We start from the raw sequence: 24,457 nt of genomic DNA on the forward strand, positions 1-24,457 counted from the left end.
AAATCTACAGCCCCCTCCACTCAGCTATTTCCTTGTCAGACTTTCCTCTTTTTTTTAATATCTGCTTGAGGACCCAGAATGTAGTATGTACCTGGTGTGATACATTGATGATTACTTGGCGAACGCTCAAATCCATGCTCAGGCTCGCTTCATACTTTCCCACCTGACCCCTCCCTAAGTCACAAGTAAGATTTGAGGCCCCTTGATTGCCTGTGGGAGAAACACTCCTTGCTCCCTGTGCCACCTTCCTAAACTAACCTACATGGGATCACGGCTGAGACCCAAGTTCCTCATCCTCTTTATCATAGAATGCAGTTATTAAAGGCTCTGCCTGGATGACAAAAATCACAAAGGGAAAACTTGAGTCATTTCAGCCATATGTCGCCACCACCTCTTCAAAGGGACTCTCACTGCAGTTGAAATCCAGCAAGAGACTGGAGTGGTTCTAAGATTTTTCTCTAAATCAAGCAAATCTCTAGTTAATTGTCAAACTCAAGAAAATGCATAAGACTGTCAGCATCTATGTTACAAATATTTCTGGCCCTGACACTAGATTTTTCTCTTACCTTTTCTCTAAATCAAGCTGATCCATACTTCTGAAACTACAGAACACACGTAAGACCATCAGCACCTGTGTTACAAGGGGCATTGCAGACCCTCACCCAAGAGTTTTTCACTTAGGTGATATGGAGTAAATATCAGGCAACTGCTTTTAACAAGCACCCCAAGTGACGCTTATGGAGGTAGTCTTAATCTCACTTCAAGAAATGCTGCTCTGATGTATCTGTCTTAGAAGTGCCATGCTGTATGGCTTGGACTTGCATTTGAAGTTTTCAAGTGACTTTTTCATGTGCCTATCTTATGACTATAGTAGATGATAAAAATTAAGCCATTTACCAAACAGTAGTCTAATGAGATGGGTTGGTATTTGTATATACAGCAGATTATGATATTTAATGCTATTACAATAGCAAATTTCTTTGTGTTTAACAAATGGCAACATAAAGTTGCCTTGCCACTATTTAATTCTATCTGGTATTAAACTATTCCAGTGTGGAAAAATGAGTCACACAATTTTCTGAATGTCATGCTGCAAGGATTTTACTTGCATGTTAGTGTTAGCCTTACAAGTAAAGCTGAAATAGCATACCATGTTATAGCTTCAAATTGAGGTTTCTGGAGATTCCTGTTAGAATCCTTTTAAATGCTGAATTGGGAATCTTTATGTCATTTATTCTATCGAGTTATTGACCTTGAGTTTAAGTTTACAATTTCCAGTATTATAAATGGCAATTTCCACTGGATTGTAACATGTCTTTTTCTTCTGCGTGGCTTGACATTTAGTGTTATCTCTGTGTTGTAGCAATATCGGAAATTGAGCCAGTCCTATTATCCACTCCTGGAATGTCTCACCCAGGACCACATGAGCTTCATCACCAACTTGGAGCCTCCTGTACTCCTGTATGTTCTCACGTCTGTCTCAGAGGGACTCACTACGCTGGGTAAGGACCATGGAGAACAGTGTTTCACGAGGAAAAGCTTGATTGTGGTCACTGTGATGCGTGTGCTTACCGAGGCTGTCATCCTATCAAGCAGGAAAAATGGACTAGGGACCCAAAACATGAGATTAGCTTATAACTTTTATTTGTAAGTGGAAAGTGTATTTCTTCATATTTCGATATATCATTTATTTTTTAATCAGCTTTATTAAGGTATAATTTACATACAGTGAAACTCACTAAGCAGTTCAGTGAATTCTGACAAATGTGTACACACAAAATCCTGAACGACAGCAACCAATATATAGAACATTTTCATCACCACAGAAAGCCCCCTCGTGTCCCTCCTAACCAATCCCTGCTCCCCGCCCCCAGCCCGAGGGAGCCACTGTCTACTTTCTCTCACTGTAGTTTGCCTTTTCCAGAATTTTATCTAAATGGAACCATCTAATATGAAGTTATCTGTGTCTGGCTTCTTTAATTTAACATAATGCCTTTGAGATCCATCTGTGCTGTTTGTTACCAGTTACGTTTATTCCTTTCTATTGCTGAGTGTTATTTTGCTATGAGGATTACCACCGTTTGTTCACCCATTCACAGGGAATCAGAGATTGGGTTGTTTCTATTATTTACTAATTTGAATTCAGCCACTGTTAACATTCATATACAAGTAAACAGGTTTATTTAATTTCCCTTAAATAACTTAAAGTACAATTTCTGATAGGTGTTTAACATTTTATGAACTGAGCAACTTTCCCTATGTAGCTGTTCCATTTTGCTCTCACCAGTATGAGGGTTCCAGTTGCTCCACACCCTCACTGACACCCAGTACTCTGTTCATCTTAGCCGTTCTAGTAGCTGTGAAGTGTAGTGTAGTATCACTGTAGCTTTAACTTACGTTTCATCAAGGTCTCCCATGCAGGTGCAGGGTCCTAAGGCCTTGGACCATCCTCTACTGCTTTCCCAGGCTACAAGCAGGGAGCTGGATGGGAAGTGAAGCAGCTGGGACATGAACCAGCACTTCCGTGGGATCCTGGCACATGTAAAGCAAGGGTTTAGCCACTAGGCTACCGTGCCAGCCCACAGTTTTTTATTTTGTAGAGTTTTTTGTTTTTTTTGTTTTTGTTTTTTCATATAGAAACTTGAACATTTTCTTTAGGCCTTTCTTTTCTACTAAGTGTGTTTGATGCTTTAAATACTGCTGTAGCTGTATTTCACAAGTTTTGATATGTTTGTTATTTTTTCTCAGTTCACAAGTATTTTCTAATTGCCCTGCTAAACTTTTTAAACTGAAGGGTTGTTGCGTAGAACAATTCGCATTGTTTAATTTTTGTTCCTGATTTCTTCCTGTGATCTAGTTTTATTCCAGTGTGTCACAATATACTCAGTGATTTCTATACATTTTAAACATATTGAAATTCTTAATGATCTAAAGCATGTGATTGAACACTTGAAATGAATGCGTATCCTGTTGTTAGGAAGAGTGTTCTAGAAAGTTCCTATATAGTTGACTGATAGTGTTCAGTCCTGTGTGCTTACTGGTGGCTTGTCTGTCATCTGTTCTATACTAGTAAGAGGGAAGCTTTGAAGTCTTCAGGCACATAAATATTGTATTATTACATTCATTTATGTTTATTATTTTAATACTTATTCTATGTTTTATTATTTATTATATTGTTGTTTATTAGCACATTTTATTATTACATCATATTTCCTTGATGAATTTACCCTTCTATGATTATAAGATAACCTTCCTTTTCTTTGATAATTTGTTTCTTTTTGTTTTTTACATTTTGTTAAAAGGCAGAGAGACAGAGCAACCCCTCCCAAAATACTCCCCCCTCCCACCATCCAAATACCTGCCAAGCTGGGACTGGGCCAGGCTGAAGCCAGGAGGCAGAAACTCAACTTGAGTCTCCCACAAGGGCCACGAGATCCAAGTGCTATGACAGGAAGTAGAGCTGGGACTCACACCCAGCCAGTTCAGTATGGGAGCATCCCGGCTCGTGTCTGTAACTGCAAGGTTAGAACACCTGCCACGGTGAAGCATTCTAAGTGACACTTAGAATTGTTTCCAAAACTCGGAGTGAGGTGTAGTCACTGCCACAGGGAGCGGGTGTGTGAATGCTCTGCTGTTGCATCTTGCTGGCTCATCCTGCGCAGATGCATCTCTCCTGACCTCTTCAGCTTCTCTCTTCCAGCTTGACAGAACTTTGTGTTTACAGAGGGCCCACCCAGAGAATCCAGAGTCATCTCCCTGCTCTAAAGTCATCTGATTAGCAGATTTAGTCCCGTGTGTAACCATAACTTCCTTTTTCCATGAAACCTAATATATTCACTAGTTTTGGTGAATGCATGGACGTAATTTTCAAATACATAACATTTATTTGCATCATACATTTGTATCAAATTGACCTCTGCCTTCTCTATTTGGTGTTAGTACCATGTACTATAATACTTTAAGCCTATGATTCTCTCTCACTTTCTCTCTCTCTCTTTCTCTCTTTCCCTCTCTTGCTCAGCATCTTAGCTAAATGTAATGAAACGATATGCATCTGTCAGATGTATTTATTTTTATCCTATCTGGTCTTTTTTTTTGCCTTTTGCTTGCCATTTTGGTATGTATTAATTATATATTTTTGTGAGTCCACTTTATATACATCCTCTGTGGGCTTATTGGACATATTGCTTTAGTTTTCAGTGGTGCTCATTTAATATCTGTGTGTTCAAATAATATTACCACAGTTTATTTTCAAATTTAACAGTTCAGATAAACAGTTGGTTACTTCCAATATCCACATCTGTCTGTATTTCTACTTCTTCTAAAACTGCTGTGTTAATTTTTCCCTCCTGTTACTCTCTGTGCTTCCATTTGGGTAGTTTCTAGAGCTGTATCTTTGAGTTTGAGAGCTAGACACCTAGTAGGAATTGTTTGCCTTGTTTTCTTGATTTTATCGTCAACTTCTTATTTTGTTGCACATTGAAATTATAGCTACTAGATAACTCCAGTAGGAGAATTGTGCCCTGTGTCTTCAAGAAAAAAGACTGTCTTAAACATTGAAAGTCACTATTTAGGTTTTTTTCTTGCTAATAGTGGTGCTTTGGCAAAGAAGCATTTGTTGGCATGAATGGATTACAAGCAGGTCTCATTTCTGCTGCAGCCTCAATTAAGCAAATGAGAGGAAGGTACCGAAAACCTGAGTCTGTGATACAATAGTCTAGTGTCCTAAACATGATACAAAAAAAAAAAAATACTTTAGCTAATTATACATTACCTTTTTTATTTCAGGTTATCATTTTTTAAGATTTATTATTTTTATTGGAAAGTCAGATATAGAGAGGAGGAGAGACATAGAGAAAGATCTTCTGTCTGCTGACTCACTCCCCAAGTGGCCACAACAGCCGGAGCTGAGCTGATCCGAAGCCAGAAGCCCAAAGTTCCCTTTGGGTTCCCCATGTGGGTGCAGGGTCCCAAGGCTTTGGGCTGTCCTCAACTGCTTACCCAGGCCACAGCAGGGAGTTGGATGGGCAGCAGGGCTGCCGGGGCACGAACCGGCACCCATGTGGCAAGCGTGTGCAAGGCAAGGACTTCAGCTATTACGGTACCACACTGGGCCCCAGGTTATCTTTTTAATCACCCATTTGTTTCTTCTCTGCAAGCACAGGGCTTACAAAGCTGCTCTGAGTGATGACTTTCAACTCATTCATTCAATAATTATCAGTTGTGCACTAATAGTACCTACATACTAAGTACCAGATACCAGGAAATAATGAGAAAGTCTTCTATGAAATAAATTCTAAAATGGAAAGAGAGCTATGAATTAGCTTAGCAGACTAACAGACTGGATGTTTAAGGGATTTACAAAGCCAGCAGAACAAATGAAAGAGAAAAGGTAACAACCCACTGTGCTATGCTCAGCACTTTGTTACAGTCTGTGTGTATTAGCTGCCAGGTGTGTCACAACACCGGGCAAACCAAGGAGTGTTGAGCATCTAAACAAACTTAGATTCAAACCTAGAACCACCTATGTCCAAAACTACTGTACCACACATTCTTTGAAATTGCCTTTCAAGCTGTATTTTTCCAAGACTTTCATCTTCCTGATTCTGCTGTGTGATGAGAAGTCAAGAGCTCAAGCCAAATTTCAGCTCTGTCGTATTCTTCCTGAGTCAGTTAAGCTGCTCTTCCCTCCACAGTTAACTTTTCAGAGCAGCTTTCAGTGATGGGTCTCCCTGAGCTGGAGGGCCATTAATGATGCATGTGCTTCCTGGGGAGACCAGTGGCAGGAGAGAGGGAGCATTTGGAAGTTGCCAGTGCCAGATAGGGTGCCAATGAGGACAAAAGCCCATTAAGCTTCAAAGTGACTTCCAACATCACCCACCCAAACTCCAGTTGCAATTTTTTGGAAAAGATTCTAAATAGCAAGAGCTAGGGCACAATTTGAAAACAAAAACATGACTTTTGCCTTTGCTTTTGGAGTTTCATTATTTGAATCTCACATATTGGTTTGGCAGCAGAGAAAACCCGTAATAATAATACATCGTCTTCAGCACAATTCATTGTTTTTGACCAAATGTCCTTTGATCCTTCTGATTCCACATTTAAATCTATCGTGAAATAACATTTATCTTTATCAAAGTCCCCACCGATAAATCAGCCGTAATGGAAGCTCTTCTTCATGCTTTTATTGTAAGGATATATGCTTCAGCCTTTGCGTCTAAAGTGTTTACCTGGCTTTTTCACAGCTGACTCAGTGCATTGGAACCTTTTAATGCAACCTGCATGGCATATGGTCACCAAATCTACGTGAAGTCTTTATAATTTTCACATGATTGATAGCATACTGCTCTTCACTGATGAAAGCAACCATATCTGTTTCCTGCTTGCCTTTATAGATGTTAAGTGACTTAATCCGTTTATTTTCTTGATTGGGACTTCAAATATGGAAATGTGAAGGGAAAAGAGCGATATGACTGGTTTCAGCGACACTGTATGAGTCTTAGGCCTACGTGTTTTCCACAACTGTGCTACCTCCCATGCTATAAAACCGAAAGCTTTTGTTGAAAAGCTTTATTTCTACACAGTAACCCCATTAGTGGGGAAGAGAAGAGTAAACAGGGTAACTTTTCAGCCAAATGCCATTACAGTAATAGAAAGATTTCTGCTTCCTTAAGCTTTATAGCTTGTTTTCCAAAGCAATTGTCCATGTCTGTCTTTTCAGACCTTCCTTCAGCTCTTCATCCTTCAAGATCCTATGTTGAGTACCATGTCCTGCCTATATTTCATCTGTTATTGTTATTGTTATTGTTATTGTTATTCAGAGGACAAAGAGAGACATAGAAACAAAGGGATCTCTGTCCACTGGTTCACAGCTCAGATGCTCACAGCAGCCAGGGCTAGACCAAGCTGAAGCCAGGACCCAGGACTCACTCCACATCTCCTGCAGTGGCACAGACCCGGAAGCTGCCTCTCAGCGAGCACATTGGCACCAAAGCTAGGATTCAAACCCAGGCACTCCTGTATGGGATAAGGGTGTCCCATGCAGCAACCTTACACCTGCCCCAACCACTGCATTTGAAACTTGCTGTAGAATCTCTTCTGCTTTCCATAACATTTTGCTTTAAGATGATGTCAGAGTTTTTCAACTGTATCACTGTATCAGAGCTATGTATTACTACTAAATGAAAATCAGTGGCTTTTCTAGAAGATTCCTTGGGTTAGTTTTGGTTATCCATTTCGTAATTCAGCTGATGTTTTACCTCTGATCTATGTTGGGCATACCACATGTGTCTCTGTTCCCAGAGACTAACAGAATGCATAAGAAACTATTCAAATCCTCAGGGAGTTTATAATCTACTGCTTCACAGCCCTATTTTCTTGATAATCAGCTTCTCTTTTTAGTCTATCCTGTTTTCACTTTGTTTTCTCCTGCTATTTCTCTTATTAATTATAAACTCCCAAATACATTGTCAAAATGTTATCTGTCCAAAGCCTAGAAGTCCTGCACCCTTAATATAGCCTCCTTTTTATCATGAGAGTAAATCAGCAGTAGCTGCCATTTCTTTAAGTGTCCATTGTTTTTAAGATGTTTGATGGTTACATACATCTTTATTAATATTTAACATTTTCAGATTTATCTGTTTTTTGAAAAGGGCAGAGTAAAAGAGAGAAATTCTGTCTCTGTTGCGTTTGCTGGTTCAATGCCTAAACAGATGTACAGTCAGATCTGGACCAGGCAGAAGCCAGGAGCCACAAACTGCATTGTGGTCTCACTGTGGTCCACGGTTTTAAGCGTTTGGGCCACTTCCTGTTGCCCTCCTAGGCGCCTTAGCTGGAAACTGGGGCAGAAGGGGAGCACCCAGGACTCCACCCGGAACTCCAGTATAAGTTGCTGGGAATTTGAAGTGACCTTTTAACCTGGTGCACCACAAGGCCTGCCCCAGCAATTACTACTAAATTAGTGATTGAAGAACCCAGTGCAGTACCCTAGAGGCTAAAGTCCTCACCTTCTACACACCAGGACCCCATCTGGGCGCCAGTTCTAATCCCGGCAGCCCCACTTCCCATCCACCTCCCTGCTTGTGGCCTAGGAAAGCAGTCGAGGCCAGCCCAAAGCTTTGGGACCCTGCACCCACATAGGAGACCCAAAAGAGTCTCCATGATCCTAGCTTCATGATCTCCAGCCATTGTGGCCACTTGGGGAGTGAATCATCAGATGAAAGATCTTCCTCTCTGTCTCTCCTCCTCTCTGTATATCTGCCTTTCCAATAAAAAAAATAAATAAATCTTTTTTTAAAATAAATAAATAAATTAGTGCTTTAAAATACAGACCCAGGGCCTGGCTCAATGACTCAATTGGCTAATCTCCCCCTTCAAGCACCAAGATCCCATATGAGCACCAATTCCTGTCCTGACTGCTCTACAAGTTCCCTGCTTGTGGCCTGAGAAAGCAGTGGAGAATGGCTCAAAGCCTTGGCACCTGCACCCTCATGTGAGACTCAGAGGAGATTTCTGGTTCCTGGCTTGTGGCCACTTAGAGAGTGGAATGGATAGAAGAGTTCTATCAGGCCTGGCGCCATTGCCTAATGGCCACAGTCTGCTTTGCATGAGCCAGGATCCCATACGGGTGCCGGTTCTAATCTCAGCAGCCCTGCTTCCCATCCACCTCCCTGCTTGTGGCCTAGGAAAACTGTGGAGGACGACCCAAAGCCTTGGGGCTCTGCACCCGTGTGGGAGACCTGAAGGAGGTTCCTAGATACTGGCTTCAGATCAACTCATCTCCAACCATTGCAGTTGCTTGGGCAGTGAACCAGCAGATGGAAGATCTTTCTCATTCTCTCTGTGTCTTTTCCTCTATATATCTGACTTTCCAATTAAAAAAAAAAAAATGGAGTTCTGTCTCTCTTTATCTCTGTATATCTGCTTCTCCAATAAAAGTAAATAAATCTTAAAAAAATAAAATGCAGACCCAGAGCATACCTTAGCCACACAATCTTTAGTTGGGTGTGTCATTGGACAGATCATTTAATCGCTAAGCCTTACCTTTAAATAGAGATAATCATAGTAGGTAGAGATAATAATAGTAATTATTGTGAGGGTTAAAATGGTTAATCCATGTAAATCACTTAACATAGTAATAAATATTAAGTACTCCATAAATATCAGCTGTTTTTACTAGCAGTTAGCTTATTCTCATGAAACTCCACAATAGCACGTGTGATTGGGAAGAGTGGAATTTGAAATCAGAGCTGACTTCCAAATCTGTGGCTTTTCTACCACATTGTGCTGCCTTATACTCATCTGTCTGAAAAACACCCTTCCTTCTATCTCACTAAAATGGTCATCTTGCTCCCACTTCTGGAAAAATCTCTCTTCACAAAACTCTCTGTTTTTTAAGGTTTATTATTTGAAAGGCAGAGCTACATAAAGAGACACAGAAAGAGAGATCTTCCATTTCTGGTTCACTCCCCCAGTAGCCACAATGGCTGGAGATGGGCCAGTTTAAAGCCAGGAACTTATTCCAGGTCTCCCACGTGGATACAGGGATCCAAGGACCTGGGCCACCTTACCCTGCTTTCCCAGGTGGATCAGAAGTGGAGCCTCTAGAACTCGAAAGGGCACCCAAATGCCAGCACTGAAAGCTGAGGCTTGATGCACTATGCCAGCCCCTTACCAAACTCTCTTGATCCCCTCAACGTTTCCTCAGCAGCATATCGCTCATTTTATACAACTGTGTACTACAGGATTTGTATACTGAGCCCTGAGCTCTTTGACAGCAAGATGTGTCCTCAGGCATAGCACTTGGCGTAACTGAATCAGTAGTTACCTGAATTTAACCAGAAATTGAATTGCACAGAAGTTATTAAGCTCACAGTTTTATCCAGGAATCTTTTTACTTAATGAGCACATCCCTGTGCCAGGCCCTGTAATAATTCCTGAGTTTTAAAAAGATAAGGCAAAATCCCTGTCCTGGAGGAACTTAGAGTTTGAGAAGAAATCCTTTGCAACTGGAAATGATCTTTCAGTGGGAGACCTTGTCATCAGCTGAAGTAAACACTTCAGTAACACAAATGAATTCTTATTTATTGTTTGTACAGATACAGTTGTCTCCTCCAGCTGCTGCACCAGCTTAGACTGCATCGTCACCTACCTCTACAAGCACATAGCAAAGGAGGGCAAGAAGCCACTTCGATGCCGAGAGGCTGCCCAGGCTGCTCAGAGACTCTTACATTTTATGCAGCAAAACCCAGATGTCCTGCAGCAGGTAACTGATGATGGGTCACCCCGCTTGGGAGGGGTTCCCCCCGAAGCCAGCCTGGTCCCTGCCTGTCTCTTGGAGCAATATCCTGCTAAGGCCTTTTACCAGTTTTTCTCAGGGAGTCTTCTCCCCAAAAGTGAAAGGATACACAGGCCCCCAGCACTACCTCCCCTCAAGAAATGCCTGGGTCATTTGTCTAAACTTAGTAGAGCTGAAACTTAGAGAATAGTTCTTCCAAAGACCCGAGGAAGAAAATAGGGCAGAACTGGATGTAAAACACTCACTGTTGATCTCTTTCCTGGAGCCTCTGATAATGCTCTCTGAAGCTTGCCTTGCGAGTTCTCTGTTATATTAAGGTAATCCTGTACTCTAGGCTCCTAGCTTATATCAGACAGGTTGCTAGGCACTGTCTGATCATCATATAATAGTGTTAATGTGTTTCTCCAAATTTGCAAGGAGAATTCACAGCTCAGTTAGTTAAGGTTATATTCTCAGGCGCACTTAACTAATAAAAAGTGAAGCCACAGTTTCAGATGTCCTTTAATTGTGTAATATGAATTGGGTCCAAGTTTAATAGTGTTTCTTAAAAGTTCTGTACATCACAGTAATAGCAGGCATAAAAATGACTGCATGTGCCAGAAGTATTCAAAGAGAATAATATTGTTATGGACATACCATACCATACTTTCTAATTTAAGTAACTTTGGAAAATGATGTCTCCATACTGTTTTCACTTGTTTTCTTTTGTCAAATTATGTCCATAATAATCTGTGATTTGCAAATTTAAACACTTCAGTAATGTCTTTTTACATGGTCATTAGTGAGCAAATAAATTGCCTGCAATCAGCAGAAAGTGGAGCCTGTAAGTAAAGAAATGATGAAAATAAAATGAGACAGCCATGAAAGAGGTTCCTTTCTGGGTATCATATTTGGCTAATATTTAAATGAAATTATGTAAACTTTAATTATGGTGATGTTTCAGTTAACCACTTACCTGGCAGTGGGGCGGGGAATGGAGGGAAGGTTTGTAATTCAGATTTCACATAGCTAAGTAAAGAGGGTTTACAGGCCTGTAACTGGTACAAGCATGGAAATGTTACACCATGTTGGTAATGCAGTAAAGGTAAGAAAAAAATGTCTCACATTTATTACATACGAGATGCAAAACTACTAAAACTTATAAGGCATCCTTTCTCTGGTTAAAAAGTTTCCTTGTATGACAAAGAGACAAGTAGCTAACCTGGTGTTTGATAATTTGATTTAGGAAGCAATGACAGAGTGACAGAAGTCTTCTCAGATTTCATAAGAACCCTGAAACATGAGTATCATTATCCCATGTTTTAATGACTAAAGTGAGGTGCAGAAGGATCAACTGAGAAATAATGGTGCTAGAATCTGAACCAGTTATTTAGCTCAGAACCCAAAATCCTCATGAATCACAGCATCAGTTCTCAAATTCACCTGAAATGCCTTTTCAGATGTACCAAGACTCAGGTGAGTTCTCCCCTCTCCACTCCCTGCACCCCACACAAGCACAGCTCAGTGTAGTAGCCACTGCTACTATGGCGAGTGTCCCAGAGCACTGGTTTTTTCTCTGGGGAGAATATTGGGGACCACCAACTTAGAACATGTAAGCACTGCATATAAAGTATGGCCCCATGGGTTGTCAGGTATCAGACCCAGCCCCTGTCTCAGCAAGGAACAGGTCCACCACCAAATCGTCCTGCCAGTGCTTGGCCGTAATTCCAGTATTGTCCCATAAACTTCAGCAAAATTTTTTAAGTTGGTAGAAAATTTCAGCCAAAATCGCTAGGCAGTGGTCCTAAACAAAATGCCATCAAAGTGTATTTAGCAAGTAATGTGGCTGTGCAGGAGACAATCAAGTTTGTGTTCACTCAGAATTACCATGCATTTGTTGGTTTAAGTAATTTCTCTGTGTTAATAATACTTGGTAATCTTTCACTTTATAGCATTTGACTAAGTAGTGATATATCTTTATTAACATTGGAATACGTTCTATTTATTTGGAATGTAGGCTTTCAGATAGCATTTTAAATATTAATGACTGGTCTCTGGTAGTCAGCATAAATATGATTTGCATTAGCACTAGGTTGTATCATCTTGAGAGCCTCTGATGTCAACTATTGGGTATAGTAATATCTGACATCATCTCCTTAGGTCACTGACAACTTTGACCTCTATTCTTATGCACAGTTTCTGTCGTCTCAAAAGCTCTTTTGAATTGATTTGAAATTTTGACTCTTCCCTTTATGAGGCAGTAAAATTGATAATTATTCAGATGGGAACTGAGCGCTGAGTGAAAAATCAATTCCACCCGCTCTCTGCTGCGTATAAAATTACTTCTGAGTCGGCTGGACGGAACGGATGGCCAGAGTAAAAGCAGCAGGCAGGAGTAGTGGGAAGAATTAGCTGGACAGAGCTAATAGCCTGAAGGCATGGACTTGGAAAAGAGGGAGTGGGCCAGTTGGGGGTTATTATGAGCAGGGATGGGTCCCATTGATCATCTGTTTACATCAGCTTTCCAAGACCTTATAAATCAGGCCTGAAGAGCAAAGGAACCCAAGGCTGAGCCTCTGACCAGAGGGACTCAGTATTAGATTATTCTCATCTTCGCACTCAGATGAAAAGTGAGCCATTGATTATTCATTGGTTGCCCATTAAATGCTGTTTTTTGTAGATGATTTGCCTATCGCATAAGGTAATGAACAAGGTTGCTGCTTCGTAACTTGAGGTTTCAGTTTTCAAGGCATCTGTGTCGGTTAAGTAATGCCTAACCCTATTAAAAGGAATGGGTTACAAATTGCTTAACAGTGCTGAAAAACTAGACCCTAATGACTAATTGTGCTTGGAGTTTAGAGAGGGTTTGTCAGCTCTTTAAACTAAACTGATGCAATGATACTGCAATTATTTACTAGTTTGAACTGTTTTTCCAACCCAACCTGGACCTGTTTTGCTGTAAGCATGACTGCGTGAAGACTGTCAGTTCCAAATAGCAAAAGTGACCTCCTCAAGCTTCTATAGTAAACAAAGAAGGAACCCGCTCTGAGGGTTTTCCAGTAGCCTCACAGTTGTGTGCAGCAGCCTGGAAACGCATGGCAGTACCCCTCACCTGAAAATGCCTTTATCACGACCTGCCATGGCACTGCTCGTGAGTGCTTTACATCTGCTATGTCAATAAACCAACTTCTGTATTTTCCCAAACAAATATTACTTGACGAACGTCAAAACTGAATTCATTGGAAGATCTCTTGTAATTTAGAGAATCTATTCCAAGTAAAAATACCCACTTTAACTTAACAGTTGGTTAAAATGCAGTTTACATAAATTAAGAATGGGTAGGAGAAAATTCCCTCAATGCTATGTCAATAGGAGAATAAGCTAAAAAGAAAATTTTGATGTAGACCAGCAGTACTGATAGCAGTTTGGACACCAAGATGTTGTAGTAGTGTAAAAGACAATATTTGTATTTGATTTTTGTATTGTTTTAGCACCGGGTAATGTAAGTATTTGCAGCTTTACCCACTGGATGAGCATTCATGCGGTCATTGCACAGAGTGATATACCTGCCCAAACTAGCTACCTGAAGTTCCGTGTTTTATGGAGTCTGAGGAGCATTTCAAAAATGTGACTAATTCTTTTTGACCATAGGACACTGATACCAACAGCTTCTCAAAATCAGAATATTGGTTAAAACTATTGCTACAGAAAGAATTCCCACACAGTTAGAATGAGGACTGACAAGTACAGATTAAATGATGCCAATAATTTATTAGTGAGGAGTTGTTTGCAATTATAGTCTCCAAAATCTGAAGACGTTGCATGGAGGAATTAAAGCAGTTAGTTCTGAACTGATCTTACCCAGCCTGTTGATCTGTTTGACTCAAGTCACCCAAACTAAAAATTCAAAGAAGTTCTGTTTATTTTTTTCTTTCTCTGTTCTCCCTCCCTTTTTATCTCGTTTCATTCATTCATTTATTAGCTAACATGATGTTTAACTGCAAATTGTAAAGAGCTGTCAAGAGCCATAAGAATCATACTTCAGTAGGGACTTAAGCTGGAAGAACATTCACCCTTTTCCTCAATCAGTCAGTCAATCAATGAAAATTGCTTTTGTATAGTGCTCTTCATGACATGCATCCCAAAGTGAATTATAGCAAAAAGGGAGATCATCTGCTCCTTTTTTTTCATTTCTGTTTAGACTAAAATGATGTTGCACAACATTTTGACATGCTGTACAAGACATTTTTCATACTCAAGATTCCATTCTGTAATACTAAGTAGGAGAAAGTGCAGTTACATATATAACTGATGTTGAGATTTTAGCTTATAAAAGCTTAGCAAATCTCTCACAGTAGAAAACACCTTAGCAGATGAAATATTGTCACATGTCTTATCCTCTTAAAAAAGTAACTAGCCAGATTTCCTAATTTTATTAAAGATTTATTTTGTAGAAATTTACAGAAAGAGAAAGAAAGGGCAGGAAGGAAGGAAGGAAGGAAGGAAGGGAAAAATCTTCCATCTGCTGGTCCCCCACCCCAAATGGCTGGGCAAGCACTAGGCCAAGCTGAAGGTAAGAACCTGGAATTCCCTGTGAATCTCCCATGGAGATGGCAGGGACCACACCCTTGAGCCATCATCTGCTGCTCTCCCAGCATATTAGCAGGAAACTAGATCAGAAGAGGAACAGCCAGGACTCAAATCGGCATCCATATGGAATGTGGCTTAACCAACTATGCCACAAGACACTGGCCCAAGATTTCCTGTTTTATTGTTTTACAATTTTATATTTATTTGAATGGCAGAGTTAGAGAGAGAGAGAGAGAATCTTCCATCCCGTGGTTTACTTCCCAATTGACCGCAATGGCCAAAGCTGCACTGATCCAAAGCTGGAAGCCAGGAGTAACTTCCCTCATCTCCCACGCAGGTGCAGAGCCCAAGGCCTTGAGCTGTTCTCCACTGCTTTCCCAGGCCATAAGCAGGGAGCTGGAAAGGAAATGGAGCAGCTGAGACTAAAACTGGCTCCCATGTGCAATGCTGGCTCACAGGCGGAGGTTCAGCCTGATATGCCACAGTGCCGGCCCCCAGATATTTCTAATGATCCTTAAATAGAACATATGCCTTCCACCTTCCATAAAGCAGGCTCAGTCTGGTTGATTAACAACTTTGTTTTTGAATATATGGCAAATTCAGAGAATATTTGCAGCTGGATGAGAGGTTAACATGGATTTAAAGCCAAGGCAGGGATATATCATTTGTTAATTAAATCAGAAAAGAAAAACTCCCGTTTCATGCCAGAGTTAATTTTTGCACGTGCTGCTGCAGACTCGGTCTTCTTCAGAACAGTCCACGCGTATCCTGGTATGTGTTTCTGGGGAAAACACTAGTGACAAAATTTCATTGCTTGCTTTGTGCAGACAGCAACCATGTCTTTACATGCGCCATGTCTGATTTAATCATAGTGGTGTCTCTATGAAAGTGATATCATTGCCATTTATGGATACAGAAACTGAGGCAGGAGTGGGCATTGTGGTGCAGTGGGTAAAACTGCCCTTTGGAACACCCACATTTCCTGTCAGAGCACCTGGAGTCAAGTTCACCTCTGCTGCCAATCCACCTTCCTGCTGACGGGCACCCTGGGGTTCAGCAGACCAATGGCTTAATTGGTTTCCCTGCTTGAGTCTCTGGCACCCTTGGAGAAGTCCCCCCACGGAGTTCTTCAGTCCTGGCTTCAGCCTGGGCTAGCCTTGGCTGTCGTGTGCCTATGGGGACTGAACCACCAAATGGGAGAGAGTCTTGCTCTCACGCTCGCTTGTTCTCTTACTCTTCTCTGCCTTTAAAGGAAACTTTGGAAAAAAAAAAGCTGAAGCACAAAAAGTTAAGTAACTTTCCCAAAATTACTAAGTAGAAGGACTTATATTTTTACCTGAGTCTTTTTGATTCCAGAATTCACAGGCTTAATATTAAAGTTCACCACAATCTGGTAGTTTCCCTCTTTTTTTAAGATTTTATTTATTTTCATTGGGAAGTCAGATATTACAGAGAAGAGGAGAGACGGAAAAGAAGATCTTCCGTCCAATGATTCATCCCCCAAGTGACTGCAACACCCGGAGCTGATCCGATGCCAGGAGCCAGGAGCTTCTTCCAGGTTTCCTATGCAGGTGCAGGGTCCCAAGGCTTTGGGCCATCCTCTCCGCTGCTTTCCCAGGCCACAAGCAGCGGAGCTGGATGGGAAGCGGGGCTGCCGGGATTAGAACCGGTGCCCATATAGGATCCCAGTGCATGCAAGGCGAGAACTTAAGCCGCTAGGCTATAGTGCCAGACCCTAAGTTTTCCTTTTTTAAATTTCATTTTGTAACTTATTAGCATACATAAGGCTCAGTTTTCAAAAACTATTAGTTATTTAAGCATGTTACCCCTAAAGTGATGGAAACTCATTTATATTTCTGATGTAAGCATGAGGAGTATTAGTTTCACTCCAGGCTCTTATGCACAAAGACAAGCATTCTAAGTACAGACACACATAAGGTAACAAAAAGCCATAACGGATCTTATGCAGAGCTGGGAAAGTGAACATACACGTGTGAGCAGGGGTTGCCCACATGGAGAATACCCACCATGACTGTGCAGTGGGCTTGGTGGTTATCCCAAAGGAGGAGGGCTGGGCACAGGGAGACACACCTGCCTGGGTGGAAGCACATGGTGGGCCTCCTCTGTGAGGTTGAGAGGGATGTCTCTGCAGCATGACACTGCCTGGGGAGCTGGCACCTTGACAAGTTTTATGGAGAACTCGGTGTCCAAATTTCCATGGCACCCCCACCTCAGGTCCTGGATGGAGCGGTGCATCCCTGGAAGGGGTGCATTTTGATTGAAAAGTAGTTTATAGTTGCATGTGGGGACTTGCAGTGATTAGACTGACTGGCCCTCCTGTCCCACAGCATTTCAACTGGTTGATGAATTTTAACCATTTAGGTACTTCAGAGATTTCGTTGGAAATATGTATTGTGAAACAAGGATGAGCAGATTACAAAATATGTTTGTGTGTTTGGTGGCTTCAAATGTAAAGCAGCTTGCTTGTTTTGAGCACTCACCACAGTATGGTTTGAGCTTCTGTGAATTCCAGAAGCTATCCTGAAGGTAGAGTGACTAGAGCAGTCATCCTACACTCCAGCTTTGAACTGCAGTGAGACCAAACAGATGGGCAGCGACCCAGAGAGGCTTTAGGCAAAGGAGAGGGGCTTTACCAGCTGCTGCAGAAAAACTGTGGCTCCCACCATCACTAAGACAAAAGCAACTGACTGTCCTCTCTCTCATTCTTTACCTGTATCAATTCTGTAGCCAGACATTGAAGGTATAAAATTGAGTCGGGCGTGTATCCTTGAGAAGCTCGGAGCCCAATAGTGTAACTGTCCCATGATGTCCTTTAGCAACTTTAATGCCTTTGAGAGAGCTCTCCGGGTTTCCTTTAACTTGTTTCCTGTGGGACTGAATCAATATGGCAGCTGTCAAACAAAGCAGCCTGTGCTTCACTTGTCTTCTGTAACCAGACATCTCCACTTTCCCTAGCCCTGATTCATCAGCATAGAAGGCCATTTCCCACCTCTTTGTATTTTTAAACTGTTCTTTGCTGTTTTACACTTTTTCTAGAGGAACTTGTAGCTAGTGAGGAGTTAGCGCTATCAGTACTTATTCTAGTATCTAGACTGCTTTGAGCCTGCCTCTGTTTCCTGCTTACCCATTACACAGGGATGCTTTGAGACCAGCCGGAAGGCTTGACTGAGGCCAAGAGAGAGAAAGGAGAATGTGTGTCTGCTGAAGCAGGCGGCCTCAACACAGCTCCCTCCCTGATTGCTGTGTTCGGAGGTGGAGAACCTTTCTTTGTGAAGGGCCATCAGATAGTTATGACATCATTTGTTGGCCACACAAAACTGCCCACTTAAAAAGTAGCCTGCTGTAGATATGAATTTTTAAGTCTCACCTGAAGTTGCCTTCAGATGAGGCCAGACCAAACGATTAGAATAGAATGTGGAGCCTTAAGTGGTCAGCGGGCCAGGTGCTAGAGGAAGGAAGGCACACTGTTGCCAGAGAATTCGAAATTTCTCTCCTGAGAGAAAGCCAAAAATTCTGCTTTATGGTTGTTAGGTACTAATTGGAAATACAGAACAAACATAAAACAGCAGAAGGCCCAGTGCTGTAGCCTAGTGACTAAAGCCCTGGCCTTGTGTGTGCCGGTATCCCGTATGGGCACCAGTTCATGTCCTGGATGCTCCTCTTCCCGTCCAGCTCCCTGCTTATGACTGGGAAAGCAGTTGAGAACGACCCAAAGTCTTGGGACCCTGCACCTGCATAGGAAACCCAGAGGAAGTTCCTAGTTCCTGGCTTTGGATCTGCTCAGCTCCAGCCGTTTGGGGAGTGAATCAGCAGATGGGGGATCTTGCTCTGTCTCTCCTTCTCTCTCTATAAATCCTCCTTTCCAATAAAAATAAATAATGTCTTAGGGGAAAAAAACACTCAGCAGGCCAGTGCTCAGTGTCTACCTACCAGCTTTCAGTGTGTGAGTTATGCAGGTCTTACCAAGTTTCAGAACTGAGGTCTCGCAGCACATTATCTAACAGCCATCATATGGAACACTGCTGCTGTGATATTTTTATTTCTGCTGATTTTTTGTTAAACTTTTGAAGAACACTTTTGGGTTAATTGTTTTAAAAGGTTGTGGTTGTTTTGGTTTTACCTTTTTTTTCTTTTCTTTTCTGTCGTTTTCTTAAAAACTGAGATTATTCCTTTAAGGGAGCATTGATCCTATTCGGGTTGTGTCGTCGTATCTCGAGGACACAAAGGATAAGTGATAAACAGACAATGACATTCGGTTAAGGTTTCCTACACTCTTTCTTGTTTACAGAGTAGCCTAGTTTGAGTCAAAAATTAGGTTTTCTCAAGAGTAGGATTATGTATCTATACAGTCTAATTATTGAGGATCAAATCAAGACATGTGAAGATACAGTTTATGACTCTGTCCATCTTTTAAAGGATGATTCTAGTTCAAATCCAGCTAGTAACCATATCTTCAATATTTTGTTGAATATTTCAACTGCAACCCAAACTGGTATTTTGAAATAGAAAATCCGGTAATAGAAATCTGTTCTTGATTTGTTAATAAACAACCATTTTATGGGGTGCCTTTTACCTCAAAAACCACATTTAGATACTTGTCACCACACCTGCAGAGCGCCACACCTCCCGACAGTCAGTGAGTGTCTGCCAAACAAACCCCTAAAAATTCCCAGTATAGTCTGCTGCTTGTAAACCAATGGATTGTATCCTAATATGTATAGAATAACCCTGCTGAAATTCCACAAGTAAATTTCGTTGTACACACAATGAAAAAAAGAAGAGTACTTCAAATATTATTCCAAAAGAAATAGAGAGCTCACCACACACACACTCCCCCCATCCCACACTGGAACATGTGTTGTTGTTGTTGTTGTTGTTGTTTTACCTCTAAGCACAGTTTAAGGATGTAATCCATTGATAGCATAACTTGCCATATTAATTGAAAGGAATAGAATCCACCAGATGTAGCCCAAACCAGCAGAGAGTTGGGTGACTAAGCAACAGCAAAGGCACCATATTGAGTGAGCCACAATCCAGTCTCCAAGTCATTTATTTCAGCCAGTGACAATACATTTAAACTCCTGTGCCTCAGCAGTGATTGATGGTTTAATATCATATATAATTTTTTTAATGAAGGAAAATCATTTAAATATGTTACCATTTGCACTGGTATTCTCCTATGTACATAACTGCATTTAATCATTATGGGGATTGTTTTTATACTTGTGTAATTTGTATCCAAGAAATAACTGTCAAAGCCATCTCATGCCGTTGCTGGAAATGGTACAGTGTGCTTCATCCTTGAATAGATTCATTCTTCCCTGCACATAATTAAGAGTGTTGGAGCTTTCACTGCCACCACATAGGAATTCCATGTTTACATTTGTGAGAATGAAAAATTAGCCACACTGTCCTTTTTTTCAAGCTCTCATTTTCTGCAGCTATGATGTTTAAGTACCTTAGTTTTGTACCAGTGTATGATTTGAAGAGTTTGATTTTAAGACTTTTAATATTAAGATACATAATAAAATTTTATTATCTAATTACAAGAGGCTTTAGCCTCTTATTAAAGTTGCTAAATCAGGCCTAGATTAGCATTATAATGGCACAGTTTGACATGGAATGCTCAAAAGTCAAGTTCGAGGGAAGGGAGGGGTTTTTTGTTGTTGTTTGGAGGGGAGGTGTTTCTCCTCCCCCCACCCTTCCATGAAATAATAAGGATCAAATGCATGTATAGAAACAAATAGGGAGCAATTTGGGATGCTGGAGAAGGAGTGGAGGTGTCAGCCTAGGATGGTACCCTTAGGCAAGGCAGCTGGTATATGTAAGCCTTTTGTTTATCTGCTACTGGTTTATGTAGCCTTTAGGCCGGCACCAGAAACAATCACTCCTACAGGGTCAGCTGCTGGTCAGAAGCTAAGTAAGAAAAGATGTTGCGTTCAAACGCAGCAGCCATAATTTCTGTACAGCTGGCACCTGCTACTGGTGCACAGCGTGAAGGTGAAAGGTCAAAGAGGCAGTTGTTCAAAACTCAAGAATGGCTTAAAGGGACTTGTAGATTAATCTGCTTTATTAACTTCTGTATATTAGATAACTATTGCTGTGAATGACAGTACATCTTTTTGAATAAGTCGCATCTCTTTCTCTTTTAAATTAGCTTTTGAGTAATGAATATTAAATAGAAAGCATTTCAGGGGTAATTAAATGAAAACAGAATGATGTCATTTTACAATTATATTTGTGTGTTTATGGAATAGGGAAATTCTAATGTTTTCCAGTGAGCTAAAAGGAAAAAAATAAAACAACTCTTCAGAAAGAATTGGGAATGCGTCGATCACATGTCCACTAGTCTTTGTCTTTAAACAAAAAGCATGATACAGTTTGTGAGTTGGCGTGGAGTCATTGGGCTCCAGTAGCTTGATTTGTCATTCCCAGGAGCTTCACATGTTTTCTTCATGAATTAAAGTGACTATAATCTGTCATCATTGTTTTACCTACAGCTTAGTACAGTCAGTTTTGCTGTTAATCCACAGTGAATGCTCTCAAACTAGCAAAAAAGTTGCAAAAAAAAAAAAATGTACAACAGCCATATTTTTAAACTTTCACACTCATGTAAAACAGAAACCCTTTCATAAAAGGGGAAAAGCACAGATTTAGCCCAAGAGTAATTAGGCATGCTTTATAACAGACTCTAGGCCAGTATGGCAAGTGGCAAGCAAGATGGTTTAGGGCCTCTGTATTATCAGTGATTGGCATAATTGGCTGTCACTCTAAATTACAAATAAAAAGAATTCATTAAATGTGTGTATCCTTTGTAAAATCTCGACAAGGAGCTCTAATGCACAGATTATTGATACCACTGCTGGTTATGTTTCTAGCAGTGTGTGTTGAAAAAGGAAATTTTATTGGTTGACTCTCAGTGGCTTTTGATTTTTGCTGTAGTTCAGTTTGGTTTTCATAAGAATTCTCAAAAACATAAAGCACTCCAGGGGACATCTGCATCTGTAGCACAGATAACAGCTTTCTATACTTATTTCACAAACAAGTTTTTGGAGGATGTATTTACAACCCTGAGTTTACACCATACAGTCTTCTACTTTGCACAATTTCTTTGACATGGGAGAGAGATCCTCCTCCGATGTGACACCCAAGCTAACCCAGAACTCATCAGAGGGATCCTAAATGTGTACGTGTATTCCAACATGCGTAGCTACCTCAGCCAGGAAAAGACTGAGCTGAGAATGTTTCCTTACCCCAGCTCTCCACAGCAGAATTTTCTCACCTCCTTCCTGAAGACCAAGGCTTTCCCCCATGCTGTAAGAGAAGTCTTATTTCCTACAGTGTGGTAGGTCACAGGACCTTAGAAGGGAACCTCAGACTCAAGAAAATTTTAAAGATGAAACCAAAGTAGAAATATGCTCAAGTCCCTCTACTAAGTGCTTTCCGTATCTTTTCACTTAAGTGTCACAACTCAGTTAAGTAGGTATTTTATCTCCATTTTATAATCAAAATTTTGTAATTATGTCTTTCAGAAGTCAGATAACTCAGCCAAAGTCATACAAGTAATAAGTGGCAGAACCTGGACTGCTAACCGTTTTACAATACTACTACGTGACCTAGAACCAGGACTGGCAGGGATGGAGGAAAGGCACAGCAGTTATACATTCAGAAATGTTTCACTGAGCCTAGGACTCCTGCCTTTGAGGCTCCAGTATCATCTTCCTCCCTAGATTGAGCAACCGGCACTTCAAGGATAGTGGTCAGTCTTTTCATTCTCACCTACCTTGACAAATCAGGGTCCTGGGACAGCTGTTCCCTCTGCCCTGTGCTCAGAGAGAAAGCCAGTCTGCTGGGAAGAAAAAGGAAACAGAGACACTAGGGAATCACAGTGAGAGACCAAGCAGGCCCAGAGGGACAGAGGGGGAGAGAGAAACCTCCTGCCAACTCCCTATTCAAGGCTCCAAGCACTCTCACCACCTGACTGCACTTCTGGCCTTGGGTTCCTCAAACTGCTCCCTTTAGGCCCAAGTTTTATCTAAGAAGGTCTGTGCACTTGTACCCCAAAGATTCTTCACTCGGGGATATTGTGATACCAAAAGAAGGACAAGTATATTTATACTCAACAAAAAAGAAAGTAGTCAGGGGGCTGATGCTGTGGTGCTATGGTTTAAACCACCGTACACAGTGCTAGCATCCCAAATCAGAATACCAGTTCAAGTCCCAGCTATTCCACTTCTGGTTCAGCTTCCTGCTGGTATTCCTGGTAAGGCTCTAGAGGATGGCCCCCAATGAGATTAGGCCACTGCTACCAATGTTGGAGACCACAATGGAGCTCCAGGCTCCCGGCTTTAGCCTGGCCGTACCTGGCTATTGCAGCCATTTGAAGAGTAACTAGCAAACTGAAGATTTCTCTCTCTCTTTCTCTCTCCCGTCTAGGTCTCTCTCCTACTGTCTGTCACTCTGCCTTTCAAATTACTTAATTAATTTTTTTTAAAGAGGGCCTGGCACAATAGCCTTATAGCTAAAGTCCTTGTCTTGCACATGCCGGGATCCCATAGGGGTGCAGATTCTAATACCAGCAGCCCCACTTCCTATCCAGCTCCCTGCTTGTGGCCTGGGAAACAGTCATGGATGGCCCAAAGCTTTGGGACCCTGCACCCACGTGAGAGACCTGGAGGAGACCCTGGGCTCCTGGCTCCGGATTGGCTCTGCTCCAGTGGCTGTAACCGCTTGGGGATTGAATCATTGGGTGGAAGATCTTCCTCTCTGTCTCTCTTCTTCTCTGTATATCTGACTTTCTTTTTTTTTTTTTATTTAAATGCTACACTTTATTTATTTATTTATTTTTTATTGGAAAGGCGGATATACAGAGAGGAGAGACAGAGAGGAAGATCTTCCGCCCGATGGTTCACTCCCCAAGTGAGCCGCAACCGGCCGATGCTATGCCGATCTGAAGCCAGGAGCCTCTTCCGGGTCTCCCACGCGGGTGCAGGGTCCCAAAGCTTTGGGCCGTCCTCAACTGCTTTCCCGGGCCACAAGCAGGGAGCTGGATGGGAAGCGGGGCCGCCGGGATTAGAACCGGTGCCCATATGGGATCCCGGGGGTGCAAGGTGAGGACCTTAACCACTTGCGCCACCGCGCCGGGCCCATGTATATCTGACTTTCAAATAAAAGAAAGAAAAGTCAGACTACCAAGGACAATAATGGAAAGTTCCAGGCCTATAGAGAAACCTCAGTGGCTCCAGGGCAATGCACTAGAAAGAAAACCCTACACAAAAGCTCGATGTTAATGCCCATACTTAATATGGCATCTCATATCAGATGGGGCAGGGAGGTTCCACTCAGGGAACTCACAGCATCAATTAGAGTTAAGTGCTTTCTGAGATGACTTCTCTGGACCCTTTAAGACTGGAAAGAAGCTACATGATGGGTGGATACCAAGAAATTAGTAAATACTTAGATTCATGAGCTCCTTTTAAACCGCAGATATCACATTTGATTCAATTCTGTGCTACCAATGCATGGCACATGGTAGGAGGTCATTCATTTCTCTAAGTAGTGAATAAATTT

The 24,457-nt window shown here is 41.5% G+C and overlaps 1 protein-coding gene across 2 annotated transcripts in view; it reads left to right on the top strand.

The window, feature by feature from the left end:
* RANBP17 (RAN binding protein 17) overlaps positions 1 to 24,457 on the top strand; it is a 266,615-nt gene that overhangs the window by 226,278 nt on the left and 15,880 nt on the right. For both annotated transcript variants that reach the window (XM_040976743.1, XM_040976736.1), the window contains 2 exons: positions 1,364 to 1,502; positions 10,098 to 10,264. In XM_040976743.1, the coding sequence (XP_040832677.1) occupies positions 1,364 to 1,502; positions 10,098 to 10,264 (306 nt within the window). The remainder of the gene's footprint in view (positions 1 to 1,363; positions 1,503 to 10,097; positions 10,265 to 24,457) is intronic.

Source organism: Ochotona curzoniae, unplaced genomic scaffold (assembly GCF_017591425.1).
Source record: "Ochotona curzoniae isolate NIBS_2020 unplaced genomic scaffold, NIBS_Ocur_1.0 contig_1, whole genome shotgun sequence".
NCBI classification, from domain to species: Eukaryota; Metazoa; Chordata; class Mammalia; order Lagomorpha; family Ochotonidae; genus Ochotona; species Ochotona curzoniae.